This window comes from Cupressus sempervirens, chromosome 1, assembly GCF_028749045.1.
Source record: "Cupressus sempervirens isolate cs-2001-9-10 chromosome 1, ASM2874904v1, whole genome shotgun sequence".
NCBI lineage: Eukaryota > Viridiplantae > Streptophyta > Pinopsida > Cupressales > Cupressaceae > Cupressus > Cupressus sempervirens.
In genome coordinates this window covers 585,013,754-585,029,889 of record NC_143118.1, presented here as the reverse complement: position 1 = coordinate 585,029,889, position 16,136 = coordinate 585,013,754, and the positions used below count along the sequence as shown (strand labels likewise).

The 16,136-nt window shown below is 32.9% G+C and overlaps 1 protein-coding gene across 1 annotated transcript; it reads right to left on the bottom strand.

The window, feature by feature from the left end:
• Positions 1-536: 536 nt before the first annotated feature.
• On the bottom strand, positions 537-5,285 carry LOC149578769 (importin subunit alpha-like). Its single transcript, XM_089831470.1, has 10 exons — positions 4,980-5,285; positions 4,726-4,822; positions 3,660-3,751; positions 3,393-3,524; positions 2,647-2,832; positions 2,359-2,522; positions 2,015-2,093; positions 1,763-1,891; positions 1,243-1,370; positions 537-1,154 (listed from the first exon to the last, which is right to left on the bottom strand). Exons 1-10 carry the CDS (start codon positions 5,184-5,186, stop codon positions 773-775), a joined length of 1,596 nt encoding a protein of 531 aa, XP_089687596.1. The 5' UTR covers positions 5,187-5,285; the 3' UTR covers positions 537-772.
• Positions 5,286-16,136: the final 10,851 nt, after the last annotated feature.

The following is a 16,136-nucleotide window of genomic DNA, read 5'->3' as shown; positions in this document are numbered from 1 at the left end:
CCAGGAAATTGGGCTAGAGAAATTTGAATAAGACCTTGGAAACTATATTTTACCGTGGAGTTATTTGGAACATTAGTTCCATGTCTTATTTAGTTCTACGCTTCGCAGGGATTAATAACAATTAATTTCAACAAATAATAATAGCTTTTATGTGAGAATTGGCAAATTTTTAATAAGAAACAAAATTATTGAATTCAATTTATATGCCAAAATACAATCCAAACTTTAATTAGAAATTTTAGTGAAGATTAAAGAGTGTCATGATATTTAGAGAGCGGATTTCTAATCGAAAGACTCTTTCTTTTTTCTCCCATGCATCTGGCATCTCATATTCTATATGATAAATAATCTTTCTTCCACTATTTTTATTTCTTCGATATTTCTCAATAATAAACTAAACTGCACAAAAATAATTAAACTTATAATCTACATATCTTTTTTCTTCTTAAAATTAATTGTGCACTGAACTCTATTTCCAACAATGCCCAACAATAGTACCGGCCACACAGTAAATTTGTATCCATCTTACACAAGGCTAAACAATTTAAGATGCCAGTACAGACAAGCGTTTGAATTTCATTTGTCCAAACTCAGGTGTAACATGTTTTCAACACGCTAAGAAATCTTCAATCATTTTTCCTATGACACAAGAAATTGTGCGTCTTTTCCAGGACATTGTTACATTCAGCCATTTCATGGTGTTTGTTCTATCAGGACAGATCTCTCTGAGTAAGACCTTCATATGATATATAGCCAAGTTTGAATTTCTTATCTAAATGAAGTGAAATCCACCATGAGGTGGATGTCCATTCTGGTCTAAACCAAAACTAAAGTAGTCCTCAGGTGCATTAGACATTGCTTGCATCTCATTCTCTTCTTCATTATCAGCAAAATACATCTCAAGCATCTTAACTGATGCCTCATAAATCTCTACATTTTCATGTGTCTGCAAATTCTCAATTTTGTCCAATCCTTCAGCATCCTCAACAAGTTGTGCATACATATTAACGTCTCCTGTGTTGCCCATATCCTTTTCAGCTTCACCAGCTCTCAGTATGTGTTCTAGGCCTTCAAGGCAAACTCTTATAATTCTTGCATCTAAACAAACAAGAAGATCACAGAGCGGCCTTATGCAACCTTGACCAACAAGGTATCTGTACAAGAATAGAAGGATTATTTAACATTCTTGTGCATATTCAGGAAAGGATAAAATATTGCATAAGGCAATAGGAGGAAACAAACTTTATCTGATCATTATTTCCACCGGAAGTGGCATTGGAAATTGCCCAAGCTGCTTCTTTCTTCACCTCAATTTCAGCATTAGCCAAGAGATATAAAAGGGGCGGAATAATTGTTGCATTTATAACGGCCTGATTCAAGAAATTAGGAAGAACACAAATTTTAAATGATAAGAAAAACAGATCAAATAAATCTGATTGTTTTGGAGACCGAAATCATTCAGTGGAACTACTGTGAAGTTAGATAGCCACCTATAGAAACTTGAAAGAGGTCTCTTGACTGAAATTAAGTATAAACAAACTAAAAAATAAGCTACTCATATTTGTGAACTACAATAAATGTATTGTTTAACTTCTTCTAGGATCGATTGTATGACTGTTAATCATACTATATAATCCATTATCAGGGTGCAGGAGAGCAAAGGAAAAAAGATAACGAATAAATCTACTATGAATGGTCTAGCTATGGATGGTCTAGAGCCACCAATACTACATTCAAAGATCGTCTGGTGTCATTAAATTACCTGAATCTGATTTGTGTTCCCTGCAGTAATGTTAGATATTGTCCAACATGCCTCCCTCCTTATGTTCTTCTTCTGATCGGGCATGAGAAGATGCCCTAGATAAGGAAGAGCCTGAGCATCAATAATAGCCTGAAATTACAGCACCAAACACAGATAAGATATCTATATTATAGAAATGTGAAAATAAGTAGGTATTCTCCAACTGTAAATTGACTGTTCTAGACAAATAAATGGGAAATGGTGGATGGTAACTTGAGTCTGAACGTCATCACCCGTTACGATGTTTCCCACAGTTCTTAAAGCAGGAACATGGACAAAATATGAAGGGTGCCTACAAAATGACAACATATGCACTGATAAAGTTACATCATCATCAAAACATAGACATTCAAATCTAAAAGGAGAATACTCGTTAGGGTAATATAGAGAGTGATATAAGCTTGAAAGGGTGGCTTGAGGTTGTGGGTAGTTCCCTCAAGTCTCTCCTTGGTTTGTAGGCGGCTGATCTCATTCATGGGAGACTAGTCCCGCCCTAGCTCGCATCCGAACACTTCATATGAGTAAAAACACCGTTTGTAATCTTATTATATACTTACCACAAAAGTTCAACCAGTTTCTGACAAGCACCTGATTCAATTACAGCTTGAATCTTGCTATTGTGGCCATCAGAAAGGTATGATAATGCCCAACATGCATCTGAAAGCACATCATTATCTGCGATGTGAAGAAGTGTTTGAAGGCATGGCAGGGCAATTTTAACCTGGAAGCCAAACATATAACAAGCAGCAAATCAAGAAAACCTGATTTACTTCAACATCTTTTTGAAACAAATTTAATGTGCAGGAGAAAAAAGAAAGGGAAATGGTAAAATTGAAATTAGTTACCTGACTAAATTCGGGTTGTGGTTTTCCTCTGCAAAAGTTCGACAAAGTCCATGTAGCATTTCTTATCATTGAAATTCTGGCAGTATCGGTAAAAAGGGCAAGCACATGCACCATTGCTCCATGGCTTAGCACAAGATCTCTGTGGGCAGGAGAGTCTCCAGCAATATTCCCCAAAGCCCACACAGCCTTATAATGACATGGGAACCATCAAAAGTTTGTAGGTCAAAAATCTAGTAAAATGGATCATATCATGTAAAAAATTTGTTTCTGGATATAATTGAATGCTTGTTTTTTTTGCGTCAATGTTTCGGATCACACTCCGTGATCCATTATCAGGATGAGAGAATGCAAGAATAATGTTTTGGATCACACTCCATGATCCATCATCAAGATAAGAGAATCTAAGAAAAGATTTTGGATCACACTTTATGATCCATCATCAGGTTGAGAGAATGTGGATCACACTCTGTGATCTATCATCACATCATCACAATGAGAGAATGAAAAAAAAAATCGAATCACACTCCGTAATCCATCATCAGGATGAGAGAAGACAAGAATGGATTAACTATTCCATTCTTGCTCATCTTGATGATGGATCATGGAGTGTGATCCAAAATGTTGATGCAAAAAGAACACACGACCAAATCTAGAAACAAAAGTTTTACATTTCAAATGGACTGTGAAAATTTAATTAGAATAAGATCATATCATATCGTGTGAAAAAGTAACAGAGCATGTCATACCTGTTCTCGAACATCATCATTGGTGGAAGAAAGAAGGTGGATAAATAGAGGCAATGCCCCATGATCAATTACAGTTTCAGTGTGCTCAGATGTTCCAGAAACTATATTTGTTAAACACCAAGCTGCTTCAAACTGTATCTTCCAATAACCAAACCTAATTAGAGAACAACAATCCATGCCACATTATCCATAACATTTGGAATATCTCTTAAATTATATGCTATTAGAGAACGATTGGCTACCCTATGGGTGTAAACTTTATCTTGCCTGAAGGTGAGGCATATCAGCCCTCTTGAGAATCTCAACCAGTAGAGGAACTACACCAGCCCTGATGACAGGATCAATTGGGGGATTGCTTTCTGCATCCACAAGGCCTACATAAGGCTACCACTTTCTTTTAAAAGCATTGTTTCAATCTGAAATAGATTCCATTGAAAGAAGATAACGTGTATCTATGTTCATTGGCTGTGTATTAGGAATCAAATTTAGAGTCGACAGTGGTTATGGGATGCTGGAGATATATTATTGTTGTTTTGGCACAATAGGGGTGATAGTGTGAAAAGATGCTAGTGTGGAGGACATTGGTAGTAAATCAACTAAGCAATCTTTAAATAGTTATGAACAATTAAAGAGTTGTAATTTAATTGCCTGAATATAACTGATTAGGATGATAGCATGTTTCTTTATTATATCATTCACATAAATGTTAACCCTTCTAACATACAAAGTGAAGAACAAGGTCAGAATAGAAATGCTTTAATAAATTTTGGTACAATGAATATCTAAGGGAAGAGGTATTCAGCATAGACTCAGACGATATCAGATAGGCAAACAAACTCATGAATGATCTACTCCTCCATGAAAATAGTTATGTTTTCTGATTTGGAAATGCTTTACTAACCAGAAAACTGATAAATTATTCACCCACATGAAGAATGTGCCTACATTTCAGATGATAATATTGAATCTTAAGGGCAGACAAGACAATAATAAAGATCTATCCGAGAAGCAGAGTCAGAAGAGGCAGATGAGGAAGAGTCAGAGGACGAGAAAGAAGCAGGGGATGATGGTGAAGAAGATGGCTTTTCATCTAGAGCAGATTGAGCCTTTACAGTTAATGCTTTGATACTCTGCTATTTTTATATGCAGAATTTATTTTTTCGGTTTCTAAAGTATTCTTAGATCAAGCTTTCTCTTTCAAGTTGGCTATTCTGAACATTACGTAGATTCTTAGCTTATTTCTAATACGAAACTTTCAGCTTCGATCCCTATTTAATATATAAAAAATGCCGAAAACTCAATCTATAATGAGAAACTTATAAAGAAATCTGACCCATAGCCAATAGCTTCCTGAGTTGAACAACAGCCGCCTCTTTAGCAACAATGTCATCAGAACCAAGCACATTAACAATGGCTGGAAGGTTTTTCAACTGTCATCAGCAAATTCACAACACATAATCTTTAATACATCACCCCAATCCACACAAAACATTCAATTTGAATTGCAGAGATTACACTAGAATAATAAACAGGAAAAGGTAAAGTCATTTGTTTAGTTGTAACAAAATGAAAAAGGCGGGCCAAAACCTTTTGTTCCAAAGGAGAACTGGGATGAAAACCATTGTTCATGTGAGCATTCACTTCCCTCCGCTTTTTCTGCAAATTTTCATCCCGTTTATATTTTCTGATCTGAACAATGGCATCTTCTCTTTTCCGACGGGCCTCCTCAGTGTCAACAGACATCTTGTATTGGCTTTTGCGTGCATTTGCCCTGGTTTTTGGCGCGAGAGACATTTTCAGAAACGAGAGAGGAGAAATTGTTGATGCAAAATAATAGGAGACAACTCCCAAAATCCCTTCTCTCTCTTTCCGATTTGGCTTGTGCGGAATGATTTTCCCACCAAATTTTTTAATAAGCAATTCAGGAGTAACAGAGAACGGTTAGCCGTTATTTCCTGCACATAACCGGCCTTGTAATGTGCATAAATTGTTAACTGTGATGGTTATGTTTGTTTATTTGGTAAGGCTGAACGACATAGAATACCAAGCAAGATTCATGAGCTCTTTCTATAGAGCTTAGAACAATCAGAAGCTTTACAAGTGAGTATCAGAAAATTGAGAGAATAATATGAGTGCATTCATATTATGATCTGCATTATAGTTTGGTTTGTTTGGTTTTAACATGTAATTATCTAAAAATGGTCAAGGTAAAATCAATTGAGTAATTTATTTTGACCAATGAATACATCAGATTAAATCAAAAAAACCTTAAATTCTAATTGTGTGATTGGTTACATAATTAATCAACAATATTCCTCAATTCATGTCCTCGTGAATTAATTAAATAAAGATAAAAATTATACATGGCTAAGAAAATTAATGATAGTAATTTAATTAAATAGCTAATATCCTCTTGATCCATAAGAACCACTTGTATCTCGATTAGCTTACAAGAGGAGAAACATTTTGACACAAACCAATCATTGAGACCAAAATATATGGATTGCTTACTTGACTTTACATCTCAGCCATCCAATTCAAATTGGCAACCCTTGATCCTCCAATTCAAGTTGTCTCATTTCCCCTCCATTAAGAAGTCTATAAAATCACCTCAAATCAAGTTATTTGGTATCTAGATCATTTGCATACGGTGGCCATGTCAATTTGAGTCTAAATCGAACTACATTATCATTAATCTTAGCTTGATTTCATCATCTAAACCATTTCATCTTAGAAATTGAATCACATAGATCATAAGTGGAGCATGTAGATTGCACTTCGTAGCTCAATGCATCTAGTTTTACATCAAGAAATATCAATTTTATATACATTTCATCATTGATCACCCCAATTGAGCTAATGATCTATTAATATTGTGTTTCTAGATAGGTACACATTATACAAAACACATTTTGGTACACACCAAAGGGCCCTAGCCCCAAAATTTCATCTTTATTTTGATAAATTTTGTTATTTTCCAATTCCAGACCGAGTAGAAAGTTATTTATGGGATCATGAGTCATATCCCATGTTATATTGGGTTGCATCTAGTAACTCCATTGTTGTTTCTAGGATTAGTTGTATACTGCATGATCCTTAATTGTTTATGGGGTAAATAGTTGTATTTGTGAGTATCCTTAGTCATTTTTTTTATCACTGGTCATTTTTGGAACGTAAAAGAGTGATACTTGAAAAAAAAAAAAAAAAAAAGAGGTTGTATTTGGGATAGAGATGTGAATCTTCAATGTCTTTTATTATTTCAATTTGATAGCTAACTCTAACAATATGATATTTCTCTATTCTGCGTTGTGATTTTATCAACGACTTAATTTGTGTAGGATGTTTTGTTGAAGATTGAAACATTAAACTCCTAATAAGTGGTTTTGCACAATGCCTTGGAGGCTCAAGTAATAGTTATGCTTGTGTTAAGTTCATTTCATTTTTAGAAACCTAGTTTAATTGACTAGTACCAAATTGGCCTCTCAAGGTGGTAGGAGATTATGTTCTCGCCTTTAAGGTAATAAAAAAACTAGACTCACTCTCAATTTGTCATTGTTTGGGAATTCCATAGGGCTATATAATTTTATTAGAAGTAATGAAATTACATGTGGTAGAATGAATGTGTGCTTGGGATGTTAGTTGTCATAGGAGAGTATACTTTCACCTTTAAGTGATCAAAAATCTAGACTCATAATTAACATCTATATGTCATTTTTCATTTTTCCTTAGAGAGCCTGGTGTCATGGGAAAAAACTACTCCACCAACAAGAATGACTCAAGTCAAAATAGGTAAAAGCCAAGCCACCCCAATTCATTATAAATAAATTCTACCACTTGCCAAAATTACATTTGATGAATACAGTAGGTGCACTCACCCAAGAGAGAACCTAAAGATTTGAATGGGACCCTTACTAGAATCATAAGCTAGTAGCATCCTTATTATCTTGAGTGCTTTATTAATAAAGCATGGGGATTGTGTTGCCCCTAGAATATTTTATACGTAGCATTTGTGCATCCTTGGTAGTGAGGTGAACAGTTCTTGGATGTGACCACTTTAAACTTAGTCAATCCCTAAAAAGGATCCCCTACTCACACACACTCCTTGAAGGTTCAATTATGTGTTTCAATTTATGGACATCTCCACCTGTCATCACAATAACCAAGACATTATGTACTAGATCTAGGTGTACATATTGTGGGCCTGTGAAAAATACATTGTCACCATTTTGAGGTTATCTTGTCTTCTATGTGTATGTTATGTGCTTAAACTCGTGAAAACTTCTTTAACATAGACTCAACTTTTAGGGACTTAGAAACAAACAAAAAATTGTGTTTATATCTTTTAATTGTGTTCTGCTCACTTAAATGTTCATTAAATTGAGTCTTAAAAATAGTGATAGAACACTTTCTAGAGAAAAAAATCACATTTAGTCCCATTCAGAGTCATATCATATATTGTCATGAATTATATCTAGCAAATATTATTTCTGGTTTTATTGTGAGTCCTATCTAGGAAGTAAAGCATATCTTGTTCCATACTATTTTTTTCCTAGAAGAAATAGTGTATAGTTGTCAATCCATAATCATATCTAATAACTACAAAGTCTCATTTATGCTCTAAGCATATCTGGGGTAGAGAGAACTATTGTACAATCTATAACAAAGTCAATTATTGGTTTAGTACCCTTTTCGATGTACTTTCAATTTATATCATCATAGTTTTCATAATTAAACCTAAAAAATTTTCTGTCATGATAATCAATTTAGCTGCTCTTTGTTTCAACAATATCCCAAGTGCATCAGTTTGTCTTATCAATCCTTTTATCTTTTTTTAGAGGTTGCTATCATGAACCATTCATCCCTCATCCAGACCTTTGAAACTAAATATCAACAATTATCACCAATTATTTCAAACATTGACAAATACTTGATACAAACTTATCTATATTGAACCTTCAATCAATTGGTCATTGTTGGATTAGACCTAAAATCATCAAGATTTCATGGTCTAGACTAGAACAAGTGTCATTATTATTGGTATCAAGATCCTAAAAGCAAACATCTCTACCACATAGTAGACACATCAAATCAAGAGAAAACCTCAATATAAGAGACCATTCCTCCTCAATCACCTAGATAGGATAATCAAAGCAATCGTATCATAGCATAAAATGAATGGTACATACATGCTAGGATCATGACATAGTGAAGAAGGGAATCCTATTACAATCCTCAAAAAGAAGATTCAATCTTTACAATCACAACTCCAAGATATGAAAGAGGAAAATGACCAATCTTTCTCATTACAATAATTTGTCCTTTTCAATTTGATCATTATCTACAAATGCCTCCATTTCCTTTAAACAATGAGAGACCTAAGTATGAAAATCATATCTTTGATCAAGAAACTATTCCACAAATTCATGATAATCCCATTTTTATCAAGAGAATGAAGAAGGTGTTTCATCAGATTCACTTGAAAGGCTTCTCTATCCATCATAGGAATACATTTCAAATTAAGAAGAACCAATTACATTAGAGAAACAATTCCCACAAGAAACTAAACATAAATCAAAGGAAAACATTGGTGAAATGGAAGAAGGAAATAAATCAAAACCTCATAATATTGAGTACATCTCTTTTACAAGAAAAAATGAACCTATATACCCCTTGGAGAGAGAGTTTACTCCTTCGGTATAATCTTGTGAATCAACATAAGAAGAACTTCATGAACAATCTCATCATATTTCCTCAAGTCACCTCATGTGGATTAGCATTCTTGAGAAACTATTCTACATATTCCCAACATAACTAACATAAACTTCAAAATCATATGAAATTAGAACATAAAGTAGAAGATCCCATTAATGATAGAATAATTAAAATAGAAAATCCTAATGATCCATCTAGTTAAGAACAAGATACTAATCCCAAGCATGATCCAAATCATGAACATATGTCTAGTAATGGCCCACATGCTACCTTTACTTATTCCACCATTCATTTATCTCATAACATTTCACAATCAGTCATAACACATCCAAAAAATAGAATCTAAATTTTCATTCTGACGATTTCTACCCTCAAGGGCTAGCTCTAAAAGAAATCCAAACTAATCTACATCTTGTTTCAAGTCTCTTCAAAGATCCTAGATCACATGCTTTTAGATATTTCAATGCCTATCATACCTATTGAAAGTGATCATCCATCATTCCTCCCATAATCTCCCATATATATCCAAACTTATATCTTAACCTATTAATGGCTCCATGTCAAGAGAGTAATACAAAGTGTGAAGGAAAATGTATTAGTAAAGATCAAGATCAAGATATTATCCATTCCTATCCAATATTTGACGAAGATAACATATCCTTAGAGTCCAATGAAGATCCCTTCATACCCTTCCACTTCTTCTAAGATGATACCCTTCCATCTCAAGAACAAATTATCCCTCCAATACCTATATATTAACCACCTCCTAAGCAAGATTAGTATACCCCTTCCATCATTTTCAATGAGCCTATTGAAAATGAAGAGAACTCTTTCTACATCATCCAATGACTTGCTTCCTTGTCAAGATAAAATATGTTTTTTCATGTCCTTGTCATGACCCTCTGTGTCTACCTAAAGAATATATCATTCCTCCTAACCCATTTCATGATAATAACTCCCATCAAGCTTTACTTTCTCCATTAAAGCTAGTAGTTAGCTCATTCATTTAAAGATAATCTTAAAGATGATGACTTTGGAAATAAATTTCACTCTAAATATGTTTATATTCCTTACACATCTTATATCCCTCCTTTTAAACATTAGCATATACCTTTACCATCCTCCAAGTCTATTTTTTGTCCATATATCCCAAAGATAAAGCCTTCATCCCTTCCATCCATTCTGGGTCTTCATATGTCTCCATACACCATACATATCACTCCTAGCTCACCACTCAATTACTCTATCATATATAAAGATAAAGAAAGGCACAAATATTTGAGAAACTTTTGAGAATCCATCCATATGAACCATCCATATAAATCCAATTTATCCATAATTCCCACCATCTTTGGAACCAATTTGAAATCCAAACTTAAAAATCCTATCCAATAATTCACGTATGTATATTTAAATCAACGCGTCCTTAAGCACAAAGTTTCGTCAAGAAAAAAAATCAAGGACAATGTGGGTTCCTAAATCCCTCATTGAAGAAATACATTCTAAAGAACCAAAAAAGACATAAAAAGCAAAGACTGTGTAGATTCCCAAATTATTTCTATACAACACTTGTAAACACAAGACAACTCAAAGTTGACATTCAATATTCCAAAGTCTTCCACCCAATTCTCCTCCCAAATATTTTCCATCTTCCCAACCTATTTTGTATGTATATGTCCTAAAATCCATTGCTTTTAATATTTTTTCATCCCCTCCATCCATTTGGGGTCCTTGTGTTCTAAGACCCACATTCTTTCCTACATCAATCAAAACCTCAAGTTCTTCAATCCATTTTTCCTATAAAATTCCACCATCCTTCAAGGTATGTATTGATGTTGATCTTTCCAACACTTCCATCTACCCCTACACAAACATTTCAATATCTCATCCATTATCCAATGCATAAATATTTTCCTTACTTTTGTCCCCCTCATCTAATCCTTACCCATTACTTGCATTTATCCTCCATATCATCCCCTTACCATAACCATATCAATTAACATCTTTGAGCATATTTTCAATAAAAATGATTTATCATAGCACATTTTTCAAAGGAATACTATATAGAGATGATGACACTTGAGTCCCTCCATTTTTTAACACATTATCATTAGCTTCCAAAAAAAATCAAAGAAAAATTAAATATGTCCTATGGTGAAAACCACTTCTTGTGGCACCTTGGACAAGTACCATGATGAAAACCTAGAAAATAAACATCATTTGTAATTTATCCTCTTGTACTCTATACATGGAGGAAAAATCCATTTTCACTACCTTATCCATTGTATGCTCCATTATACATCATGTCATACAAGCTTCATTTTCTACCATGTATCCCATTTCTATATGTTTTCCTTATTCCTATTTGATCTTGACAAGGTTAAATTTATCCACAAGCATCATGTATCCCAATATTCACTATCATTTCTATGTATCTTATCCACTTTCTTCTTCCATAATACCTTATCATGATCTTTCTTATCCTAATCAATCCTTAGTGTCCCAAAATAGGACTCACAATAATCCCAAACCATCTACTTATTGCCTTCATGATTCCTTATTGTTATTGTGTTATCCTATCCATATCTTATTCAAATTGACCCCTAGTTTCTTATCCACTTGTTACATCCATGATACCTTATCATGATCTATTTTATCCCAAACATCCTTCTATCATCCCTTATCACCTTTTAGATCTATCCTATGCATATATGACTTCTAGTCTTGATCAAAATTAAGGATGTAAAATACAAAATATGTTCACAAAAGCCTCTTGGCATGTGCTCTCTTGGACCACACATGCCTTTCATGACAACATGTCATTACCTTATATTTTATCATCAGGCTAAAATTGTGTATCCTCTTCCCTTAACTTGGATAACCTTAAGGAGAGTTTCCTTTAGGGTTACATTACATGCACATCGATCCATCATTGCCTATCCATTTATAGTCCATCAATTTACTCATCCATTTGTAATGTCCTACACCTTGCTAGATATTGTAGGAAAACAAATATGATCCTTCTTGAGAATTAGTCATAAATTTGAAAATCTCTAAACCCCAAAAACATCATAAAATATTTAAAAATTAGAAAACTTCTTAAAATATTTAAAATATTAGGTTCATTCTTGTACTTATCAATTGCATAATATTTCCATTTATCAATGCATCACATTTGAGTCTTTTTTTACATTGTTTGGTTTTACATTCTTTCATTATGGCTTGGATTCAATCCACATATTGTCCTTAGGGTAGTTGTGTATAGTTGGGGGCAAGATGATAGTTGTCACATGAAATCAATATTTATTCAACAACACCCACCTATCCAAATAGAGTCAGACTTATAGCTTACAAACAATCAATAGTTATGCCACTTAAACAAACAAAATTAAAAAGGTTATATTTTTAAACATAACTCATCAAATTAGACAAATCCTTCCAAAATGCTGACCAAAAATAGAATTATATATGAAGTACTTTTTATCATTTGATAATGATGATCATGTCTTCTAAATGACTAAAGGAAGACTTTGGACTAGAGACACAATGAAGGAGGCATGCAATTTTCTCTATCTTAGATTTATTCTTGTAAGAAAAAATATTATCATGTCTTTTAAGTGACTCGAGGATGTTTCTATTCTAGAGGAACAAGGACATGGGGGCTGACATTTTTCTTTAACTATTGTTTGTGGGATGTATTACAATAAGTCTAATAGGTCAAATATTATAGTGTCTATGATATGTGTCTCCATATATCTAATTATAATAGCATGCATCCTCAACACCAAATATATGTAGTGTAGATGGAGATTGGAACTTATTCCTTTTATGTTAAAACATCATTGATTATTGATTGCCATATTTTCAGATGAATTCTAGGATGTGTCCAGACTAGAAAGCCAATTAAGGAATATGATATTTTTCTTTGTTTTCTCTTATGAGTTAAGGATAAATGTGAAAATATAGGGGACCAAAAAGGAGGTTTAAGATGCCACTTTTGTTTTTTGAAATCAACAAATTTTGAACTTCGATGAGAAATTGAGGATAATTAGACTTACAATTTTATGATGCTATGAAATAAAATTGTAGTCCTTTGAATCTAGTTTATAAAAAAAATTCTTTTGAAGTAAGGTCCTTTAATGCCCCACTTGGGAACCTAAGAGAAATAAACTTAATATGTTACAATGTTTCCTGATATTATTTTTTTTGAAGTTTAAACAACACAAGATAGCAATAATGTAGAAGCAATATCCATACACATCAAATACACAAGAAATTACAAATATTGTTTCTATTCATCAATGGTTCCTTCATGTTGAGTCACATTGAGAAGTTTGTATTAATCAGTTTAAGTCTAAATTTCAAACTCTCTTGATCATAAAGAAATTATAGATACATTATCACATAAGAAAATGCATAAGTACAACTAATAATATGAAATCACATCTAATGAATAACATTCACTGCACATGTCACAGGGTATGTGAAAATAAATACAAGTACATCAATATAAAATACAATATCCTATAGGATCTCAAACACAGGATACATAGATACATCAAATGAATAGAAGTCTCCAAAATAAGAATAAGAATGATAATGGTAATACTGTGTCAACGAGCACCCAACATTTGTCAATCTACAGGGGATAGAAATGGTAAGAAGACACAACCTCATGACTGCATGGTCACCTTATCAGACTCCCACTCCTATTGTGCAAGAGAGATAATGTAGATCCACACACAGATAATCAAATCATAAGATAATCCAAAGGAATCCTGATAGCCAAATCTACCTCAAGAGTAACACAAACTACTAAAGAAGAAAACATAATCAAAATCAAAAGGACACTCAATCCAATAACAACACTACGTTCCATAGTCAACATACAGATACCAAGTATAAATTAAGTAGTAAAAATAAAGAAATACAACACTAAAAGAAAGAATAACCATTTCTAAACAAGGTGCCAAATGTCAAAAGCACAATAACTAACAAATAACTATTGTCATCAAAGAGAGTACATATATCCCTAATCAATAACTCCAACAACAAAAACACCACCAATGAATAATTGGTATTCATTAATAAAAGTTAGTTGAAAATGATAATTGACATCCAAACAATAAATAATAACTCACAATAAATACACCATCAAAAATAATATCCAATAAGTACACCACCAATAAATATAGCACCAGAGGCAAATATAAAGAAAATATGAAGGAGAGTCGAGCTACATACTATGGTGTCATCACATGAGCCAACTCTGAGGTTAACCTAGCAGTCTCTTAGGACTTTGACCCTCTAGTGACTCTATGCAAAACAAAAATACCCTCTCATGAAGATGAGGAAACTAGTCATACCTCTCAAGGTATCATCTCATTCTCATCCTTAGCCTATATAAGCACTCGATACATGGATGAGGAAAAATCTCTAACTTATCTTTTTAATTTATCTCAAGGCATGGGGAGGAAAGTATTTTAATTACTATGTTATCAATTGTTACACAACTTACAATGAGTTACTGTGGTAGCCACTTTGGGCCCTAACCCCCATTGCAAGCCACTCCCATAGACATGCACTAGACTACCTTCCCAAAACTCACAAACTAGAATTGTGTCTCATACCAAAAAAGTAATATTGATTGAATTCAGTTCCTTAATAGGAAACCCAAAAATAACATTGGTTTTCAAAACCCAAGTTCTCATAAATGCTCTTGAAAATAAATCTCAGTTTGAATTATAAAATACATCATGACATCCAGTCAAATAATCATAAAAGAAATCTAAAAAATGCCTCTTATGTACATCCTATCTTGGCTAACTAAAAAATCCACAAAAAAAAACCATCACGAAAATAAACATCACAAGGCTATAAATAAAATATTTAAGAAAACACATAGTTTTCAGCCATATGATTTAATTCCATCATTTTCTCTTGTTTAGTTTCAGTCATAAGAATGTGTTTAGAAATAAAGTAAGAATATCCATGTCAATATAAATTGTTATGCTAATATACTTATTTAAATAGATAAGTATTTAAATGTCAAAACTCTTTGTGCATATAAAATATCATGCAACATTATCATGTTATTAATGTAAATAATCTTAAATCATAAATGATTTAATTAATAACATAAATGCATATTATTAGATTAAAATATGAATATCAATTTCATTTCTAAAATATTAATTTGACTTCTATTAAGTCCAAGATTAATATTTACTTTGCATTTAATTCAATCTACAACTACAAGTAACTCAAACTTGAAATTATAATTATAATTAAATAATTTATAACTTCACTCATAATAAAAAATATTCACAACTAGATGATTATTTAGGGAACTCCACTATAACTTCTCTTAAAATATAACTAAATCATAATCATATATTTATTAATTTGTAACTCCACTTACATTAATAAATATATAATAAGTTATATCCCACTAATAAAAGTAATTGATATTAAAAGAACCCACTTATAAGAAAATAAATAATATTTAATTAATTTTAAAAAAATTGTATTAAGTATAGTAAGATCAAAAATTATACATAAAGTTTGAATGGATTCAGATCAACAGAGGACAAGCCTCACAAAAAAGAGTACATACAATTCGAGACAAAAAGAGAGAGAAGGAACAAGAGGAGCAACTAATGAAGCACATCTACATAGGCATCCATCCACATTGTCCAGCCCATAGCACCTTCCATCCAAACTAGGTTCTTCTAATCTTGGATTTGTTTCAACATATAGATCATGTCACTTGTGAAACTCTGGGATGTCCTCTTGACCTCCTTGCTGATGCATTTAACAGTTTGATAGAAGAGGTTAATATTATCCAAATGTTGTCTCCATATGTGCCCATCTTTAACCTTGTTAGCAAAGAAGGTAGCATAACCATCCTTGAGCAGCCTTTTGAACTTCAACTTGCTAGTTCTCATCATAATTTGGACCTGCAAGAAAATTTTAAAATAAGTGAGACTTCGAAAAGACTCAATAAGTAGCCTGGGTATTTTTTGAAACCTT